The sequence below is a fragment of the Rhinatrema bivittatum genome, chromosome 7 (assembly GCF_901001135.1).
Source record: "Rhinatrema bivittatum chromosome 7, aRhiBiv1.1, whole genome shotgun sequence".
In the NCBI taxonomy this organism is placed as follows: domain Eukaryota; kingdom Metazoa; phylum Chordata; class Amphibia; order Gymnophiona; family Rhinatrematidae; genus Rhinatrema; species Rhinatrema bivittatum.
In genome coordinates, this window is record NC_042621.1 from 255,301,518 (window position 1) to 255,324,296 (window position 22,779).

The 22,779-nt window shown below is 42.8% G+C and overlaps 1 protein-coding gene across 1 annotated transcript in view; it reads left to right on the forward strand.

The window, feature by feature from the left end:
- The first annotated feature begins 11,588 nt into the window (after positions 1-11,588).
- Positions 11,589-22,779, forward strand: part of CPN1 (carboxypeptidase N subunit 1) — a 79,261-nt gene continuing 68,070 nt past the window's right edge. Inside the window, exon 1 of the mRNA XM_029610062.1 lies at positions 11,589-11,994. Coding sequence (XP_029465922.1) covers positions 11,772-11,994 — 223 coding nt within the window. The 5' untranslated portion in view covers positions 11,589-11,771. The remainder of the gene's footprint in view (positions 11,995-22,779) is intronic.

The window sequence follows — 22,779 nt, forward strand, 5'->3', positions numbered from 1 at the left end:
TCACCAGAGACCAAAGCCATCTCCACAACCCACAACTGGAGCTACCGGTAGGAGGCCGAGTTTCCTCCTTCTACAACCATTGGGTACAGATAACAACAGACCAATGGATACTCTCAATAATATCTCGAGGTTACCAACTCAATTTTGTCTCAATTCCAAGAGATTCTCCTCCAAAACCTCTTCCATTAAGCGAAAATCACATAATTCATCTTCAAGCAGAATTATCCACCCTTCTGAGAGCCAGGGCAGTAGAACCGGTGCCCCGGAATCAGCAGGGCAGAGGATTCTATTCCTGTTATTTCCTCATTCCAAAGAAAACCGGAGGCCTATGTCCCATCCTAGACCCCAGAAATCTCAACAAATTTCTGAAGAAAGAAAAGTTCAGGATGATTTCTCTAGGCACCATGCTTCCACTTCTTCAAACAGGAGATTGGCTTTGTTCTCTGGATCTACAAGATGCTTACGCTCACATTCCAATATTCCCTCCTCATCACAAATATCTGCGTTTCCTGGTGGGTCATCAACATTTCCAGTACAGAGTACTACCATTCAGACTGGTTTCAGCTCCCAGAGTATTCACCAAATGCCTGGCAGTAATTACAGCACACTTACACAAGGAAAGTGTTCACGTCTTCCCTTATCTGGACGATTGGCTAATCAGAAGTCAATCTCAACAAGGAGCAATAACTTCTCTCAATCGAACAATTGCTCTACTTCACTCTATGGGATTTCTCATCAGTTATCAAAAGTCCCATCTCATTCCGTCTCATTTGCTTCAATTCATCGGAGCAGAATTGAACACCATCCTATCAAAAGCCTTTCTACCCGATGATCGGGCAGAGACACTTTCCCTATTGGCAAACTTGCTACACTCAAAGAAACAAGCAACAGCTCATCAGTTTCTCACTATATTAGGTCACATGGCCTCCACAGTTCACATCACTCCTATGGCAAGACTAGCCATGAGAATAACCCAATGGACTTTAAGATCACAATGGATCCAAGCCATTCAGCCACTGTCCTCTCCAATTCAAGTAATCCACCAACTTCATTCATCTCTACTTTGGTGGGCAAACAAGGACAACTTGTGCAAGGGCCTGCCCTTCCAACAACCAGTCCCACAAATAACTTTAACTACAGATGCATACACCTTAGGTTGGGGAGCTCACATAGACAAGCTCCAAACCCAGGGTACTTGGACAAAACTCGAAGCAACATTTCAAATCAATTTTGAGCTATACATTATGTTCTACATGCGTTCAAGGACTGCCTTTCACACAAGACTGTTCTCATTCAAATGGACAATACAGTAGCCATGTGGTACCTGAACAAACAGGGAGGTACGGGCTCGTATCTCCTTTGTCAAGAAGCTGCACGGATTTGGGACTGGGCCCTAACACACTCAATGTTTCTCCGGGCCACTTATCTGGCAGGCATTCACAACGTAGTGGCAGATCGCGTCAGTCATCAATTCCAACAACACGAGTGGTCCCTGGATCCCTTAATAGTGACCAGGATATTTCAACGATGGGGGCAACCAACAATAGACCTCTTTGCATCACACCTGAATCACAAACTGGACAAGTTCTGCATTCTGCACAGACAGAAACACCAGCCAGCCAAGGATGCCTTTGCTCGCCCTTGGAACTCAGGCCTTCTATACGCGTATCCTCTGATACCGCTCATAACCAAAACTCTAGTGAAGCTACAACAGGACAAGGGGTCCATAATTCTCATAGCCCCGTATTGGCCTCGACAAGTATGGTTTCCCACACTTCTAGACCTCTCGATCAGAGAACCAATTTGCCTGGGTGTAGCTCCCACTCTCATAACTCAGGATCAGGGTCGGTTGTGCCCGACCCAACCTTCAATCCCTATCCCTGACAGCATGGATGTTGAAAGCTTGATTTTACAACCACTCAATCTTTCAACCAATGTGTCCCAAGTGCTTATAGCTTATGTAAACCTTCAATACGAAGAATTATTCTTCGAAATGGAAAAGGATCATTTTGTGGTGTATGCAAAAGGGTATTGACCCTTTCTCCTGCCCCATGACTTCTCTGCTGGTCTATTTATGCCATCTGTCGGACTCTGGTCTCCAGACTTCATCTGTCAGAGTACACCTAAGTGCAATCTCAGTTTACCATAACAAGATGGGAGATGCACCAATATCCATACAACCTCTGGTTAGTAGGTTTATGAGAGGTTTAACTCAACTTAAACCACCAATTCGGCCACCAGTCACAGAATGGGACCTTAATCTGGTCTTGACAAGGCTCACGCGTTCTCGTTTTGAACCCATGACTTCCTGTGATCTTAAATTTCGCACATGGAAGACTATCTTCCTTATAGCCATTACATCGGTTAGAAGAGTTTATGAGTTACAAGCACTTGTCACATACTCACCCTATACAAAATTCCTACATGACAGAGTGGTTCTCCGAACACATCCAAAATTCCTTCCAAAGGTAGTTACGGAATTCCACTTGAACCAATCCATAGTTTTACCCACATTCTTTCCAAGGCCTCATTCTCACCAAGGGGAACAGGCCTTACATACCTTGGACTGTAAGTGTACGCTAGCATTTTACTTAGACCGCACTGCAGTCCACAGGAAATCCACTCAACTCTTTCTATCTTATGATCCAAACAAACAGAGTAAGGCAGTGGGTAAACATACTCTATCCAATTGGCTAGCAGATTGCATACAGTTTTGCTATGAAAAAGCAGGCCTTCCTCTCCAAGGGCGAGTAAAGGCACATTCAGTAAGAGGAATGTCAACCTCAGTAGCACACTATCGTTCAGTGCCAATTCTTGACATATGTAAAGCAGCAACATGGAGTTCTCTTCACACCTTTGCAGCTCATTACTGTTTGGACAAAGAAGGACGACAAGATTCAGCCTATGGACAATCTGTCTTAAAGAACCTGTTTCCAATATAATCCCAACTCCTTCTACATCCAACCTGCTGTGATCTTTGGCTGCCTCATTTTCACCAACAATACTTCAGTGTTGCTTCACTGCAAAATGACTCAGCCTCTAGCTTGCTAATCACCCATATGTGAGGACTAGCATCCTGCTTGTCCTGGGATAAAGCAAAATTGCTTACCTTGTAATAGGTGTTATCCCAGGAAAGCAGGATGTAGTCCTCACGAAATCCACCCGTGACCCCGCGGAGTTGGGTCCGATACGTTTTATTATTTTTGCTAAAGCTTATTGCTACATACGAGACTGAAGAGAGACCCCTGTGGCAGAGAATATCCTGGCATGCTCAGTGGGCTCAGAGTGCCAGTCAAAAATTTCTAGAAAATTTGACAGAAAGTTTTCCATAATAGGACTCCATCAATGATGACACCCATATGTAAGCAATTTTGCTTTCTCTGGTGTTGTAAATGAGTTTTGTGACATTCACGATCAGTGTTTAACAGTAAAGGAATTTATTTTGGACACTAACCAAGTGGCTCCAGAGAATTTATTTCTGCACTCACTGCACCCACTTCAGGGAAAAACATCCTCCCCAGGGGAAACACTAGGGAATATGTAAAGATACCACCTCTGTCACATCGGGTCCTGAAAGGACTCTTTTCTTCCCCCAGTCCAGCGAATCCACACCTTGGGAAGTAAAGGAGGTGCAAGAGCTAGTTAGGGTCCCTGCCCCAAAGAGTATAAATAACTTTATGGCCTCACCCATGCTGGACTTGGACACTGGGGTGAGGTTACATAAAATGGCACCCAACATGGGTCTAAGAGATATACAGGGAGTGAATTGGGACAAATTTAATGTGTCAACTGCTATTTTTCAACTGCGATAATTTGTGTGGTGCTTAGAAGAAAAACCACGAACTGAAACATGGCCATTGTTCCCGCCAAAATCGCGAACAAGAAGCAAACCCCCGCCAAATGGTTGCGAAGGGGAAGGGGGTTCAGCAGCATATAACGTCATCAAGCAGTGCATCATCTCCATGTATGCACGATGTCACCATGGGCTTATAAACCGTGCACATGAAGCGGCCACAATTGGAAAAAAACCTGCAAGTCCGTTTTTCTTCACCCGCTGGGGGAAAAGAGACTTCAACCATCATGACTGAATCACTAAGGTCTGGAGCAGGAGACAGCCCACATATGTCACCTTCAGAAGGAAAACGGACCAGATAATCATCGGGGTCCAAAGGGCCACGAGGCCTTCCCACTAGCCAGGTATCTTCTAGGGGGAGCAACTTCACTAATTTTTTCATCCCAAAGGGAAGGATGAAAGTTTTCCTCCATGCATGCCAGACTGTGGGGGATTTGGAGTGCGCTAGCCGTTTCACACTACAGCTCCCTTACCCAGTAAGCATTTCTTGCTGCAGTTGTTCCAGTTTGCTATACGAGGAGGCAAAACCAGTCAGCACATGTCCAACCCCTATCTCCAACCACCAGCTAGGGGAGGCCTTAGCCCAAGTGACTTGGTGCAAAAGATCAGCATCCCCATTTGAGGGATTGGACAGAAATGGGGACTGGAGTACAAAATCTGTGACCAGCAGGGTAAAACATATCTGCTTTCCCCAGTGCAGGGTATGCAACCATCTCTTTCAGGAATTGTTGGAGGTGCTGCCCATCAGGCCTGCGGAGGGTGTGGAAGTCACAGAAGAACAGTCTCCTGGATTGGATAAAGAAGTGCCATGTGCACGGTGGCCATATGGGAGATAAATTTTATATTATGTCATGGAACACTCTACACATAATCTGGTAAAGCAAAACTTAGTTTACTAAATGTTGCTAATAAAATGGATAATAAATCAGCAAAGATAAGTAATATCAAAATTGAATATAGTATCACGGTTAGCTGTACATAAATTAATACAGGTAAATAGGAAACAGACAGAAATAAAGATAGAATCTTAATCAAAGGACAACAACGAACACTTCCCTTATATGTCTTCCCTCTATATAAGATAAACATACACTTGCATGTCCTCTGAAAAATCAGTAAACAATATCTAACGAATCAGAGGTCTTAAGGCAATATTTAATGCCGCACTATCAATTTTATGTTCAACAATCTGTTTTACATCAATGCTTAACACAAATAGACTATAACATCCAATGGACCACTATCCTATATCACCTATACCCACAAACTTCTATAACACTAAAAATGTTATCCCCTCACACTCAGTCTTGCTTTACCCTCCAATCGCTACAACCATACCATACATGTATCTCAACCACCCATTCATTCATCCAACATATAAAACCATCATGTTAAAACTTCCATTGCACAAGTGTAATAATGATCTTAATGTAATTGTAACACTATATATTATCTTCCGAACATACTGCTGTTTGTACAATAAGAATTTTTTCTTATGCTTCTCCACTATATATTTTCTTCCAAAAATACTAACATTTGTACAATGAGAATTTTTTCTTATTACTTCTTAGGCAAAAAACATATATTTCTATATTTATATTGTACTAATATAGTGGAGAAGCATAAGAAAATATTCTTATTGTACAAACAGCAGTATGTTCGGAAGATAATATATAGTGTTACAATTACATTAAGATCATTATTATTACACTTATGCAATGGAAGTTTTAACATGATGGTTTTATATGTTGGATGAATGAATGTATGATTGTAGCGACTGGAGGGTAAAGCAAGATTGAGTGTGAGGGGATAACATTTTTAGTGTTATAGAAGTTTGTGGGTATAGGTGATATAGAATAGTGGTCCATTGGATGTTATAGTCTATTTGTGTTAAGCATTGATGTAAAACAGATTGTTGAAAATAAAATTGATAGTGCGGCATTAAATATTGCCTTAAAACCTCTGCTTTGTTAGATATTGTTCCCTCTATATAAGACAGTGTCCTTGGAAACCTGGAAGACTACGAGCTTGGTAACCCTAAAAAGAACAAGTTGATACGTTCTTTGTTCCTTTCAGATCATTCAAATAAAATAAGTAAATGAAATGTCTTATATATCCCTTGGTAAGTTAGGTGTTTCAATTTGTACTTTATCCAGGAAGGTATTTCAGTACTAGTCTTTTGATCTCCCCATTTGTTAAAAGACACCAAATGTCTTAACTCATCAGCTCATTGATATCAGTTCTAGTCTTTAGCATTTGATCTTCAGGAGTTAAGAGACACCAGATATTTTAGTCTTTGATCTCCCCAGAGACACCAGATATTCCCTGTGCCCATCCCAGCTCTCCAGAATGACATGATAGTGTCATGCCTTTATACAAGCCCTGTACTCAACTTATATGCAATAATCATCAATCATTACAGCCTGTTCTGATCCATCACAAAGTCTTCTGGGGATCTAGCTAAGGTGCATAAAATTATCTTCTTACACCAACTCAAGTATCGCCCCCCCCCCCCCCCTTCCTGGGATGATATAATGGAGGCGGAGGAGAAGAAACAGGTCACCAAAAAAGAGCTGTGAAGGAAGAAGACTGAGGAGCCTAGCAGATGGGAGGTGGATAGTGTTAGAGATCGGGTTCAAGCAGCGCTCCGGAGGCTTCTGACTGGAGTACTGCCTAGGAGGGGCACCATATACTGCTCCTTTGGGTTGCCTTGAGGAGGGCAAAGGAAGTCACCAGATTCACTATCATCACACTCCAGCTGTGCCAGCTCAACATCCTTTCAACATGTGGATTGGAGCCAAGAATTGAAGAACTGGCATGTGGCCATTAGTGCAGTGGTCGCTTGGGAAATTTTTCCATTGTGCCACCTGATATAAATATTTATGCTCAGGAACCTGCCACCTATAGAGAGTACATGGAACAAGCCATGGAAAGATATCTCATCAGATCAAGTTCTGGGTTTTCATCAGGGGATGCTTCCCAATCAGAGGCAGCTTCATCTATTTCTACTTTTTCTATTTAACCATTCACCAGCAAGATCTCATTAGCATCTTTAATTATTGGCTAGAATGTTACTCAGAAAAAATCTGCTAAAATAGCCCATCCATCCAGATTTTAAGAACCAGTCTTGGGTGGTTCCCAGCAAAGTGATAGATCCCCAATGTCTCTCCAGGGCCTCTCAGCCTGAAAGACTTGTTTGGAGGCAAGTAAAAAATGATTTGGGGCTATATTATCAATATGTGCCTTGCTTTGTTATGAACTATGTGGAGCAACATTCCGAAGCCTGAATCAGAGAGGAGATGAATCAGAAAATAATAAAGAACTCTGACCTTGAATATATCCATAGCCATCCAGACTACCAGAGAAAATTAACTATGAAAATGAATAAATTCAACTTGGACGTAACATCCGTAAGCATGTGGTGGTCTACAACCATCCTGTGGGTCCTCCTACAGAGAGAGTACCAGATCTGCTGCCTACTTTCCAATGGTGTCACCATTTACAAGCTTCACCCAGACTACTATGAGCCTGAGCCAGTAAAGCCATCTGCTAAGTAAGACCCCATGTGTCTTCCAGTTTGAAAAAAATATTTGTTTCAATGCTGCTCAAAATTCTTGAGTGCCTGATCCCCTTTGGAAAAGGAAAAGAAGATTTTGCATTCTTTATTACTACTTTATATTTGCACAATATTCATTTTGACCTAAGATGGAGGACTTTTCATTATTTTTTCATCATGTGGACATTTTGTATGACTGTGATCATCTATCGCAAAGATGACCTGGCCTTTAAAGTGGCCTGGAAAACAGACCAGCTTTACATCCAAGATTGGGACTTTTGTTTTATTGTCTTTATCTTTTGCCATGCAGTGGATGGCTTTAATAAAGGATTTTCCCATGATTTAGAATCTGCACCACAAACATGTTTTATTTCGTTTGTTATGCCATTATGATATTTGTTGCAATAAATGTTTTGATATAAAATTACAAAATCCTGCTATAAAAATTGAAAATGATTTAAAAAAACCAAACCAAAACAAAACAAACTTTAATATTGTCCTTGGGTTTATTTGCAACATTGCCATGTAAAGTAACCTTTTTTTTCCATTGGGTGCCAACTGCCCATCTGGTGCTTTTGAACCTGTTTTCACAGAACTACCACAGGAAGTGACATCTGCCATCTAATATTTATCTTCCCTCCTCAGGTATTGGAGGAACCTCTTCCAGGCTCCTGTCCTTGAAGCTGTGTAGTCATCTGTCCTTCATCCTGAGGGACCAAAGTAAAGGTCATTTTCAATTAAAGATTGAGTGCAGTGCAAAAGAGTTACTGAATGTATTCCATTACAGGATGGTGAGAACATCCTTTACAATTGGGTGGTAGCAGCACCCATCAGTATCCAGCAGTGGCAGTGCTAGTTATCTTTATTACTTCTATTTCCCATCCAAAATATGGTGGAATTGTTTTAGAGTTTTGTCTTAACTTTTCCTTTGCAGGATGGAGCTGCTTGCCTTGCAATAGAGTGCCTGTACCAGGTGCAGAACCTTCTTGGGTATCACATGCACCCGACCAGGAATGGATGCTATGCTCTCCTGTGGTTGTCTGATTACGTCATCTTATTATTTGAAAGTGGTGTACTGCAATGCAATATTGTCCATTGTAAAATCTGTGCAAGAGTTACCCATGCTCAGATTTTGAATAAATGGGAGGTGGGTGTGATGGACCCTAAGCTCACATCATCATTAACGCCTGGTTGAGTCCCTGTTTCAACTAGAGAGAGAAGGTTAGAGTAGAGGGAGATACTGTTCAAATACAACTACTCCTCCTGTGGAGTCTGGCATGGCCATCCTCCTGGAAGTCTATTTAGGAGCTCTTCGCAGTGAGCTCAAGAGGCAGTCTTTTTCTGTTAGCACAGAGTGCAGAGTTAGGAATTTATCTTTTGGTTGGTTTCAGGCCCAGTCAGAAGAGGCAGGCTAACCAAGTCTGTTGGTCCTAACCAGGATTGATAGGGTTTTCCTTCTAGTCTACTCACTAGCTGGTTGGGATATCCCTCTGGCTTGCTTTTGAGGGTTGTAAGATTTTTATTACAAACCTCCCTGGATACCTGAGCCAGTCTTGCAGGCATTGGGGAAACCTGCGTGTGAACCGCTCAGGGATAGAGAAGATACACCCCTGACATGGTGGTGGACCTGCTGTGAGGAGGGGACTCTGCTGTTAATTTCTGTTCCTTTTTGGGAAAAGAACACTTTTGTTAGAAGATCCAGGAGGAAGGTTTTTGGCTGCCCCTTCCTTCCTGCTAGAAGCAAGAGATCTGCTTTTTTTTTTTATTATTATTATTATTTTTTTTTTTTATTGCCATGCTGGGACAGACCAAGGGTCCATCAAGCCCAGCATCCTGTTTCCAACAGAGGCCAAAAACCAGGCCACAAGAACCTGGCAATTACCCAAACACTAAGAAGAACCCATGCTACTGATGCAATTAATAGCAGTGGCTATTCCCTAAGTATAATTGATTAATAGCCATTAATGGACTTCTCCTCCAAGAACTTATCCAAACCTTTTTTGAACCCAGCTACACTAACTGTACTAACTACCTTCTCTGGCAACAAATTCCAGAGCTTTATTGTGCGTTGAGTGAAAAAGAATTTTCTCCGATTAGTCTTAAATGTGTCACTTGCTAACTTCATGGAATGCCCCCTAGTCCTTCTATTATTCGAAAGTGTAAATAACCCGAGTCACATCTACTCGTTCAAGACCTCTCATGATCTTAAAGACCTCTATCATATCCCCCCTCAGCCGTCTCTTCTCCAAGCTGAACAGCCCTAACCTCTTCAGCCTTTCCTCATAGGGGAGCTGTTCCATCCCCTTTATCATTTTGGTTGCCCTTCTCTGTACCTTCTCCATCGCAACTATATCTTTTTTGAGATACGGCGACCAGAATTGTACACAGTATTCAAGGTGCGGTCTCAACATGGAGCGATACAGAGGCATTATGACATTTTCCGTTCTATTAACCATTCCCTTCCTAATAATTCCTAACATTCTATTTGCTTTTTTGACTGCTGCAGCACACTGAGCCGACGATTTTAAAGTATTATCCACTATGATGCCTAGATCTTTTTCCTGGGTGGTAGCTCCTAATATGGAACCTAACATCGTGTAACTACAGCAAGGGTTATTTTTCCCTATGTGCAACACCTTGCACTTGTCCACATTAAATTTCATCTGCCATTTGGATGCCCAATCTTCCAGTCTTGTAAGGTCCTCCTGTAATGTATCACAGTCTGCCTGTGATTTAACTACTCTGAATAGTTTTGTATCATCCGCAAATTTGATAACCTCACTTATTTAAGAAAATTTGATAACCTCACTTATTTAAGAGAGTTCCTTACATCAAGGGCCCGGAGAGATTACTAAAGAGACTGTGTATGATCAAGGAGATCCTGAAGATTTGCTAACTGTGAGTAAGGAAAACAACATCACTGGGGCCCTCCAACTGGTGTTCACTACCCTGGGGAGAGAGAGAGGATTTACTCTCTGTGCTATAGACTTTGCTATTTTTATCAGATTGGAAGGGGTTTTGACCACCTAAAGACTCTGCCCATCTGGGAGCTCCTTAATCCAAGAGAGTGGATGTTTTCCCTGCCTGATATGTGAGTCCTGCACAGATAGACTGAAGAGATTGCAAAGGAATTGAACAATTTCTGTGGTGCTGCAGTTGACTTTTGTGACATTCACAATCAGTGTTTAACAGTAAAGGCTTATTTTGGACACTAACCAAGTTTCAGAGTATTTATTTCTGTACTCACTGCACCCACCTCAGGGACAAACATCCTCCCCAGGGGAAATTACACACCTCAGGGAATGTGTAAAGAAACCACCCCTGTCACATCAGGACATGAGAGGACTCTTTTCTTCCCCCAGTCCAGTAAATCCATACCTTGGGAAGTAAAGGAGGTGCTTCAGCTAGTCAGGGTCCCTGCCCCAAAGAGTATAAATACATTTTTGGCCTCAACCCATGCTAGACTTGCACACTGGGGTGGGGTTACATTTGTCTTGGGTCTTTCCAAACCAGCTACAGGTATAAGCATAACGGAAATGGGACCTTTTCCATCATGATTTTAAAACAATTGAAAGTCAATACCCACATACTATATATAACAGAATGGTGTCAAGGAATTTAGCTATTTATAAAGACATTATTTCCTATTTGAAGGTATGCAAGGATTGTTATCTCTCTTCCTAAACTGGTTAATCGAAAGTGCAGCAAGTTCCTGCCTGGATCTCGCTAGCCTGACTACAACAGATTTACTGAGGTGGACTCAGTACTCATCTTCCCTTGGCTGTTCAGTGTTTGCTTTAGAAAAGGTAAATAGATCCTCCACAATATCACATTTTCGTAGAACTATTATTACAAAGTCCAGAGGACAGATGTACATGAAGCCCTTGTTTCTGAACTTGGAATGTACTAAACAGCCGGAAAATAGTTAAAGGCACACAGGTCAAATTAATATTAGCTTTTTGTTTAAAACTCTCCTGGACTGAAATAGTTACTGGACTGCCAGGAAGGGCCTGTTTACAGTCCAGTTAATAAATGAACTAAAATAGTTACAATTTGTGGGGCAACACCGAGTCCTACCTGGGGGGGGGGGGGGAATAGAGGGGAGGTGGGAGGAGACAGCACTATTAGATTTCAGATTACAAATGATTTGGAGGTGAGAGGCACAGGGAGGGAGGCAGAAAGAGACTTTCACAACTCACTTCAAAACTCCAACCCTTCAGGGGCTGCAGTGGGCTGGCACTTAGTTGTGAAACTGGAGCAAGCAGCTTATAGTACACGCTTTGGTTGCCCAAAAGGAAGAGAGACAAGGAGTCTGTGTTACTCTGCGTGTAAGAAGTATCCCTTGTTCTTGAGACTGGAAGGATGGCAGAGGGGTTGTGGTTTCTTGTTAAGTTCCTCTTTCTGTTTAAGGTGGCAGTTTCTGTAAATTTTCATCACCACCAGTATGAGGATTTGGTACGGGCTCTCTATAATGTGCAAAATGAGTGCCCATACATCACTAGGATTTACAGTATCGGGAGAAGCACCCAAGGGAGACACCTCTATGTCCTGGAGTTCAGTGACAACCCTGGAATCCATGAACCCTGTAAGTACAGATACTAAAACTGCTGCTGGCAGCAAGGTTGAACTTCCATAAGGCAGGCTGATGCTATGGATGGATTTGAAGCCAGCCTACATTCCATCCACCAACATCCTAGAAATGGAGTTGTAAAATGGTTTGGGTCTGAAAAGGTCTCATGGTACCTGTAATCTTTCAGAGTAGGGGTAACAACTCCAATCACAAACAGGCTTGGTTTTCAGGATAACCTCAATGAATATTCATGAGATATTTGCATACAATGGATGCAGCGCATGGAAATTATCTGATGCATATTCATTGTGGAGATCCTAAAAACCAGGCCTGTTTGTGGCTCTTGAGGATTGGAGTTGGCCAACCCTGGTTTAAATGGAATCCTAGTCATTTTTCCTTATTAAAAAAAAAAGCTATAAAATTACGTGCAACTTCTGAAAGTTCATAGCCTTTCTATATTATTAAAACAGATATACATATTAATATAGTCTATCCCACAGAACAAAGCACTTAATAAAAGGTGTAAGAACTATATCATCTAAATGTTTGTGCTTTGGTAAGAGCAGGAGCCCTCAAAGGCTGCAAACCAATCTGATTTTCAGGTTTCCATAATGAATATGCATGAAAATATTTGCATGCCTTGCCCTTGAGGATCAGATTTGGGGAAACCCTGTTAGAAAACAGAAGAAATTAGAACTTAGCCATGATGCTTAGTTTATTTATCTTTCTTAATTGCCTTTCTAAGCACTAGTAAATCAAAGCTTCTTTTCATTATTGTGGAATGATACGGTACACTTTATTGGTATTTTTTTTTTTATATTTTAATCATTTTCAATAATTTTACAAAGATATACCTTGAATCCGAAAACAGTAACATATTTCTTTACATACATCCATTTTTCTATATGTAATTATTAACTCAAATTATTAGATCACAATCTTTGTGAATTGGGGGGAGAAAATATTTGGAGACCTCACTTAGTAAATAAAAAAACATCGAACAAAACTTAGTAAAAGCTTAACAGGTTCAGTTCTTTACCCCAAATATATATTTAGACTTGCATTATTACCCATGCCCCTCTATTGAGAGGAGGTTAAATACGCCCTCTTTCTAGAGTCTATAAATATTCTTAGCTGTTCCGGGTGCAAAAAATATATAAACATCTTTATTGTAGGTGACCACGCATTTGCATGGATATCTTAAAAGCAACTTAGCCCCTACTGTATTTAATTCTTGTCTCATAGAGAGAAAGGCTTTCCTCCTTTCCTGAGTTACCTTCGACGAGTCTGGGAAAACCTGAACTTGTTGGCCCATGAAATTCTCTCTCATATGTTGAAAGTAATGCTTCATTAACAAACTCACATCAACCTCCATAACCAAAGAGATAAGGAAGGTTGCCCTTTCAGATATTTCTATTGAGGATTCCAAGATATCAGTTAGGTTATTCAAGTCTAACTGTGGCCGATTCCCCTCTCTAGCTCTATTATATAGGAGAAAATAGACTTTATTAATAGATGGTAAATGTTCAGGTGAAATTTTTAGAATCTCCGTCAAAGTAACTCGAGGATGCTCCCCTATAACCTTAGGGAAGTTTAAGATTCTTAGGTTTAGTCTTCTTAGTCTATTTTCTATAGCCTCCATTTTTTTATTCATCACTTGCTTATCTTGGATTAAAGTTTGACAAATGTTTTTCATCAACTTCACTTCTTCTTGTATCATAGTTATCTTGTTTGTATTTTCTTTTATCAAACCATCATGTTCATGAGTTACTTTGTCCAGTTTTCCTGACAACAAATTTAACTGCTTTGTAAACCCCTGAAAAGTGAGGTCATACGAAGCTACTAACTCCCAAAGGGAGTCAAGAGTAACCAAGTCCGGTTTGGGACGACCTTTGGCTGCTGTTCCTCCCTGCAAGCTCACCACTTCTTCCTCTGCCGTGGGTCCCCTGTGATCTTCTATACAAGGTAACTCACCCCTCTCTCCGAGGTCAGGCAGGGCTGGGGCCATGGCTCCTAGCGATTCCAGGTCTTCCCCTGTATCCGCACTCTCCGGGCCTCTCCTTACAGATTCCATTCCCTCCGGTTTTTCGGCGGGGCACTTCGGTTCGGCTTACAACACCATGGATACTGCAGGAGGTTGTAGTCCTGGTACAACCAGATGACACATGTCCGGGGGATTCAAAGATGTTTCCCCAGAGGCTTTCGTCGCTCCCAACGGCGAATTCTCAGTGGGGATTTTTACTTCCCCAATCGGGTAAAGTGCAGCGAGTTCGGGGATTGTACGTTGCCCTGGTAAGGTCGGGGGTATGGAGGGATATACCCTCATGCGTCCTTTTCTCTTAGAGGGCATTCTTTAAAGGAATTTCAAGTTCCAGGAGAAAAACCACGAGCAGCTCCAAACCGCCAGCATTAGCCTGCCGCCATATTGACTCTGCCCCTCCCATCTTTATTGGTATTTTATAACTGCTAATATATTTCAAAGTCCATGTTTTATGCTTTTACTATCCTTTTTCAGTTCATGCTCCTGCTAGAAATATATAAATATTTAGAATTAAATGGGAAGATCTTTATTTGATCATTAAATGTTCAAATAGTGGTTCCTTCCTAAAAAGTGCTTTTTGTCCTTCCCAGAGCCAAACTATGGATTTTAATATTAACATTTTAAAGACAAGATGTGAGATTTTGTAGTTTACTATTGTGACATACAGTAAGTACTGCAAACATGAGTCACCCAAATTTATCAGACTCCAGCAGTTAGCAACATATTTAGGTTACAACTCCAATTTTTAAATATAATATATAATATGAAACAGTGCCTTAAACTGGATAAGGTATGTAGCAGTCCACAATAACAGATTTGGGACCTATACTGAAAAATGCATATAACTTCACTGTAAATCTGCTCTCTGGTCTTCCTTACAGTTATTATACTGAGGGTCTGCAATGTGACGTAACCTGTTCAGCTGTCTGTAGACATGTAGTGCTCCATTCAATAATACTATTAAAAGTCAGTATGTATCAAGAGCTTTAAGATGTTGTTAAAAACGTATTTGTCCAGCAGAGCAATAGCCAGGCAATTTGGCAGCTATGGCTTGAAAAGGTGCACCCTCAACCTCTACACAACACACAACTACCTGAGGATTTTTCCCCCATTTTAGATTCCCTCCAGTATACTATGTCTGTTCATTGCCATGACAGCTTTGGGCCAACGGTATTAGGTTTGTACCCCTCTGCCAGTTCTACTCCCATTACACCTATGTGCCAGCATTGGCTCTGTCACAGTATCCTCCCCACCCCTGAACCCTAGAAGCCTCCCTCTCTCCTCCACTAGCCCGAGCAACCCCTTGTCTTTCCTTGCCCCCTCTCTTCATCTTAGCCCCCCATTCCCAGCAACTCCTCTTTCCCACCCCAGCAACATCAGCCCCTTGTCTTAGACCTTTCCCAACTCTCCAGTAGCCATCTTTCCCACCCCTATCTCTAGCAGACACTATTTTTCCCACCCCCTAACCCCAGCAACTCCATCTTTCTCTTCCCACTTAGGCCCAGCAGACTTTTCACTCTCTTCCCCCCAGCTCCATTCATTTATCCCCTATCTTTCTTTCCTCGCCAACCATCTACTGGTTATGCACTGCTGATGGCTCCAGGAACTGTTTCCCAGTCTCCTGGGCTGCCGATTGCCCTGTCATTCCAGGTTCTGACTGCATCTCTGAGCCGTCTAGGGCACCTGTTGGGCAAGAACCTTTCATTCGGGTTCCAGTGTCAGCATTGCAATGCAGCATCACTCAGGCGTAGAGGAGGCACTGGCAGACACCCCTTTAACCTCCTATGTTCCCCTCATAGGAGAGAAAAAGTTAGTGAATGTGGGGCCTCTCTCGCAGAGGGTATACTCTCAGGTCCTGCCACAGCTCCACCCTCTCCTTCCATACAGATTTCCTGTTACTGAGGAAACCTGTGTAGGGGTGGTGCCACTACAGGGCTTGAGCACATGCTGGCTCAGAGATGGACCCTGTGTTGACTGTCTTTGTTTCTCCTGCTTTAGCTATAGTGCTGCCTTTACAGAAGGGTACTGTTCATCCTCCCCAGTCCTAGTACAGTCATGTGGGAAAGGGGGGATCAGTTGCACCCTCTTGTGAGTAGGGAGCAGAAGGAGAGAAAACATCAGGAGGATTGTTGAGACCATAAGCAGACTTTCCTCCTAACCCACCAGCCCTACCATGAACAACTGCTTGCAGTGGGGTCAGCAGCACAGCACCCATCAACAGTGGCACCTATGGCCAAGGCCATATTGGCCTTAGGCTAGCTAAGTTCTGCTGTCCAGATAAACATTTTTGTAATAGTCTTTTCTTACAGGACAAGCAGGATGGTAGTCCTCACATATGGGTGACATCACAGGATGGAGCCCAATTACGGAACACTTTTGTCCAAGTTTCTAGAACTTTGACTGGCACCTACTGGGCATGCCCAGCATGGCACTAAACCTGCAGCCAGCAGGGGTCCCCTTTCAGTCTTTGTTTTTCCGCACAGCAGTAGCCACGCGGGTTAAGGAGCTCCACAGAGATTCCTGACAGGAATTTTCCTCACGGAATTACTAAAAACTTTCATACCCCACAGGAGTCCCTCCTTCAAATTTTTGACTCCATGGTACTCCGGTAAGTTTTTACCTGTTTTCGGTCGATTCCCGTCGAGTTTGGCCCTCTCGGCCTACTGGCAATTGACCGTACCGTGGCTAAATTTTTTCAAGGGCTGTGGCGTCGGGGTTCCGTCGGTGCCCGGACTGTACTCGCACCATGTCGATTACAGACCCGCATAAAGTCTGTGTAATGTGTCTCGGGTGCGAGCATGATGTCCTGACTTGCACCAAATGTGCCTTAATGTCACCAAAAGGTCGCAAGGCCAGAATGGAGAAAATGGAGCTTCTCTTCCGTTCTCAAACTCTGACGCCGTCTATTGCATCGACGTCGTCTGAACCAGCACCGTCCACTTCGTGCCAGTATCGGCCACCGGCTGGTGACCGTCCGGCGTCGACAACTTCTCAGCCTTTGACTACCTCTACTCCCCCTCAGGATCAAGGAGATCGTAGAGAGAAACATCGGCATTGGCACCAGAAGTCTCGGACCTTCGATGAAGGAAAATCATCAACCTCGCCATCGTCCGAGCTGCCATTGAAGAAACCCCATCCAGAAAAGGCACCGACCCTTTCTGCGACCGGGTCACCGAGGCAACCCTCACCTGGACGGGTTTCAGGAGCTGCGACTCCGCCTTTAACGGTGGTCCCTCTAGCTATGCCTCTGCCTCCTTCTTCCCTTCCGGAGTTGGGGCTGCATGCTCCAGGTCTCTGTGAAGAACTGGACCGGATGGTTCAGAAGGCCATCGATAAGGTGGATGCACAGACTCCATCGGCAAAGGCAATTCTGCCTCGACAGCGAGCTCTCACTCTCATCTCTCTCGCACACCAGCTACAGTCTCAGCACGGCATGACTGCACGCCACTTCCTCATCCTGCTGGGACACATGGCGTCCTCAGTACAGGTTACCCCAATGGCCCACTTGGCCATGAGAGTCATGCAGTGGACTCTTAAGGTCACAATGGACTCAGTCCGTCCAACCTCTATCGATCACTGTCCACATCACCGACTCACTTCGTCAGTCTCTAGCTTGGTGGCAAAATCAGATCAATCTCCTCCGAGGCCTGCCCTTCCAGGCTCCAGACCCTCAAATAATTCTCACCACCGATGCTTCCAACCTTGGCTGGGGAGCCCATGTCGCCAATTTGCAGACACAAGGAACTTGGTCTCCAGAGGAAGCCAAACGCCAAATCAATTTCCTGGAGCTGCGAGCAATCAGATATGCTCTCAGGGTATTTCAGGATCACCTTTCCAACCAGGTCATCCTCATTCAGACGGACAACCAGGTGGCCATGTGGTACATCAACAAACAGGGAGGGACGGGCTCCTACCTACTGTGTCAGGAGGCTGCGCAGATATGGGCGGAGGCCCTCTCCCTTTGATGTACGTCAGGGCCACCTACTTGCCGGGAGTGGACAATGTGTTGGTGGACAAGCTGAGTCGCACCTTTCAACCACACGGGTGGTCCCTCAACCCCACTGTAGCGGAATCAATATTCCAACGTTGGGGTTACCCCCACATAGACCTCTTTGCATCACCTCAGAACCGCAAAGTACAGAACTTTTGCTCTCTCACTCGCAGCCAACACTCTCAGCCAAGAGATGCATTTTCCCTCTCATGGGCAACTGGTCTCCTATATGAATTCCCTCCACTTCCGCTTCTCTCGAAGACTCTCGTGAAGTTACGTCAGGACAAGGGAAGCATGATCCTGATAGCACCTCACTGGCCTCGCCAAGTGTGGTTTCCAATACTTCAGGACCTCTCCATTCGCAGGCACATTCCCTTGGGAAAGGACCCACTTCTGATCACTCAGAACGACGGGTGCCTACACCACCCCAATCTTCAGGCCTTGTCTCTGACGGCCTAGTTGTTGAAAGGTTAATTCTTCAGCCACTTAACCTTTCGGAGCCAGTTTCCCGTGTCCTAATTGCTTCTCGGAAGCCTTCCACAAGAAAATCTTATCTTTACAAATGGAACAGGTTTAAATCATGGTGTTCTTCTCAATCCCTTGATCCCTTTACCTGTTCCACCATGAGGTTTCTAGACTATCTCTGGCACTTGTCAGAATCATGTCTAAAAACCTCCTCCATCAGAATGCATGTCAGTGCGGTGGCCACCTTCCATAGAGGTGTCGGGGATGTTCCTATTTCAGTACAACCCCTCGTAACACGTTTTCTGAAGGGCTTGCTTCACCTCAAGCCTCCACTGCACCCTCCGGCCCCTTCTTGGGACCTCAATCTGGTTTTGGGTCGGCTCATAAAACCATCATTCGAGCCTCTCCAATCCTATGATTTTCACTGTCTCACATGGAAAGTGATTTTTCTTTGGGCAATCACATCTGCTCGCAGAGTTAGTGAGTTACAGGCCCTAGTTACCTATCCGCCTTACACTAAACTTATGCAGGACCGGGCAGTACTCCACACTCACCCTAAGTTCTTACCTAAGGTAGTATCGGAGTTTCACATTAATCAAGCTATTATACTATCTACCTTCTTTCCCAGGCCCCACTCCAATCCAGGAGAACAGGCTCTGCATACCCTTGACTGTAAACGGGCTCTAGCGTTCTATCTAGACCGTACAGCTGCCCACAGGAAAAGCACTCAATTATTTGTCTCTTTCCATTCCATCAAATTGGGGCAGCCTGTGGGTAAGCAGACTCTCTCCTCCTGGTTAGCAGACTGCATATCTTTTTGCTATCAGCAAGTAGGCATTCACTTCAAGACCATGTTAAAGCACACTCTGTGAGGGCCATGGCGACTTCAGTAGCACACCTACGCTCGGTGCCACTTCCTGACATTTGCAGGGCTGCTACCTGGAGTACTCTCCATACCTTTACAGCCCATTATTGCTTAGACAAGGCCGGAAAACAAGATTCCATCTTCGGCCAGTCTGTCCTGCGTAACCTTTTTACAACTTGGCGTACCAACACCCTTCCGCCTGCCCGTTAGGGTTCAGGATGCCCTCTACCAAATTCCACCCCAGTCCTTGTGCCTATTGCACATCTTGGGTACATTTGGTGCATTTCTCGGACATCCTCAGCTCGGTACTCACCCATATGTGAGGACTATCATCCTGCTTGTCCTGTGAGAAAGCAAATGTTGCTTACCTGTAACAGGTGTTCTCACAGAACAGCAGGATGTTAGTCCTCACAAAACCCGCCCACTACCCCGCGGTGTCGGGTTCGTTACATTTTCTTATTTTATTTTTCGGCACTTCCTGTAGCTTTAAACAAAATTGAAGGGGGACCCCTGCTGGCTGCTGGTTTAGTGCCATGCTGGGCATGCCCAGTAGGTGCAGTCAAAGTTCTAGAAACTTTGACAAAAGTGTTCCGTGATTGGGCTCCACCCTATGATGTCACCCATATGTGAGGACTAACGTCCTGCTATCCTGTGAGAACACCTGTTACAGGTAAGCAACATTTGCTTTATAGTGACTTTTTTTCTGCCAAGCTGGTTTTGTTTTTGTATTGTTCTTGTCCTTTTTGTTATATTTGTAGTGTTGTTTGCCACCTAGAGCTTCAGCATTGGCAGATTATAAGAACATAAGAAGTTGCCATACTGGGTAAGAGCAAGGGTCCATCAAGCCCAGCATCCTGTTTTCAACAGTGCCCAATCCAGGTTACAAGTACCTGACAAGTATCCAAACATTAAATAGATCCCATGTTTCTAATGCCAGTAATAGTAGTTGCTATTCCCTAACTCAACTTGATTTTGGTGATGGAATTTGTAGTAGTAATTGATTTTTTGATCTTAGATTTCTGTAGGGGGTGTAGAGTTGTAGAGTAGCTGATAACCATGACTTGTGATTATTATGAACAAGATTATGTATTATTGTTAAAGTTTTGTATTGAATTCTCCATTTAATAGGGAGCCAGAGTAGGTAAAAAAGGACTGGTGATATGTGGTCATGTAGCTTACAATTAGAAAGAAGTCAAGCTGCAGCATTTTGAACAAGTTGGAGTGAGCGTAAAGCAATTTGAGGTAGCCCTAAACAGAGAGAGTTCCAGTAGTCCAGACCTGTTAGAATCCACTGTCCGAAATTGTGATAGGTCAAGAAATGGTTTGATATGTTTAAGTAGTCAGAGTTTGTAGAAAGAAGATTTAGTGATGGATTTGATATGATTGGATAGGTTTAATTTCAGATCCAAGATGATGCCAAGATTATGGAATTTGGTATGTTTTCAAATTGTGGATGTTCTAAGATCATTATTTCAGTTTTTGCTAGATTTAAGCAGAGTTTATTTTGGGATAGCCATGTTTTAATAGTGGATAAACAGAGTTTGAGAGATTTTAGTGTGGTATTCCAGTTGTGTTTGGTTGGAAAATAAAATTGTATGTCATCGGCATACAAGCAGTAGGATACTCCTAAGGTGGAAAGTAATTGACAAATCGGCACGAGGTAGATATTGAATAGTAGTGCTGATACTACAGACCCTTGTGCGACTCTTGTTTTTAAAGCAAATTGATCTGAGCTAGAATCATTTATAAAGACCTGTTGAGATCTATTGGAAAGATAGGATTAGAACCAGGAGAAGACTGTTCCGGCTATGCCTATACTAGAAAGGCGAGATAGTAAGATGTTATGATTTATAGTATCAAATGCAGCAGAAAGATCCAAGAAGACAGTGATATATTGAAGTCCCTGCGTCAAAGCTGTTGGAAATAAGATGCTGGGCTTGATGGACCCTTGGTCTTACCCAGCATAGCAATTTCTTATGTTCTATGTTCTTTCTTAAGAATGTTCTGAGTTATTTCAAGACTATGGATTCAATTACTTTAGCAAGAAATGGTAAAGATGAAACCGGACAAAAGTCACAAAAATCTGGTTCATTTGTCATTTTCTTGGGAATTGTGGTAACAGCAGCAATCTTTAATGAATCAGGTAAAGTGCCTTTAGAGAGAAAAGAGTTGACAAAGTTGGTGATTGGTAAGGCTATATCATATTTAATCATTTTCAGAAGAGCAGTTGGACATGGAGACAGCGGATGAGAAGGTTTTATTTTGGAGATAATTTGGCAATTTCAGTACTGGCAACAGATTCAAAAGTACCCCAGAGTTGAGTTGGTTGGGTAGCTGAGGTTAATGGAAGAAATGACGGAAATGTAATGATTAGTTTTTTAAATTTTTGATTGGAAAATGTTTCCAAATAGATTACACAATTCTATTGTAGAGTCAGCTTTGGGATACTGTTGATTATGATTATTATGGTTTGTGATAGATTTTACAATGATAAATAGTACTTTAGGATTGTTATTAGATTACTGAATATGCTTGGAGTAGTAACTTTTCTTTGCAGTATTAACTGCAGAATAGTATGATAGTAATTCAGAGTGATAAGCTTCGTAATTGGTATTATTTTTGTGTTTTTCCATTTATATTCAAGTTTACGTAATTTCCTTTTATGGGTAATTAAAGACTGGGTAAACCAGGGCACAGATGTGATTCTTTTCTTGTTAGTTGATTTTATTGGAGTGATTTTATCTATTGTGGTTGTAAGGGCAATATCCCATTCGTTTATTAGATCATTTGGATCTGAAGTGGATGTATTATTAATTAATGGAAGCAAATTTTCAGATAGAGAAGTAGGGTCAATATGTTTTCATCTGCAAGAACATTAACAATATCTTCAATTTTCAACCATCCTCCCCAACTACTTCCCTCCACATCTATTAGAAACCCATACATTCTTCTAATTCAAACACATTTTTTATTAAAATTTAAAATTTTATACTATTGCACTATGTACTTAGCTTTGAAAAATGGCTGTCTCACCAAGAAGACATTTCAAAAAAGCTGTGCTTGATACATGACATCCATCTGAATCAAGCCCATGTTTCGATGTATCAGGGAAACAGATTACCTAAAAAAGAATGAAGACAATTGTTATGTTCTGGTATGGTTGTGAACCTTGAATTGCAGGAGAGCTGACTCCACCCACAGGGAGGAGCCCTATGGGGACTCACCACATTAGGTGTGGTCTCAGCAGAGAAGGACACTAAAACAAAAATACTTTATTACACTGGAAAATATGAGTAGAGCCCACCGAGTGGGAGTAAGGCACAGTCCAGAGTAGTGGGATTACCCAGTGAAGATGACCCCGGTAGTGGCCAAGAAGCGGGGTATGCCAGGGAATCTCTCCTAAAGCTGGAACATCTTGCAGTGTGGATCCTGTAGTGA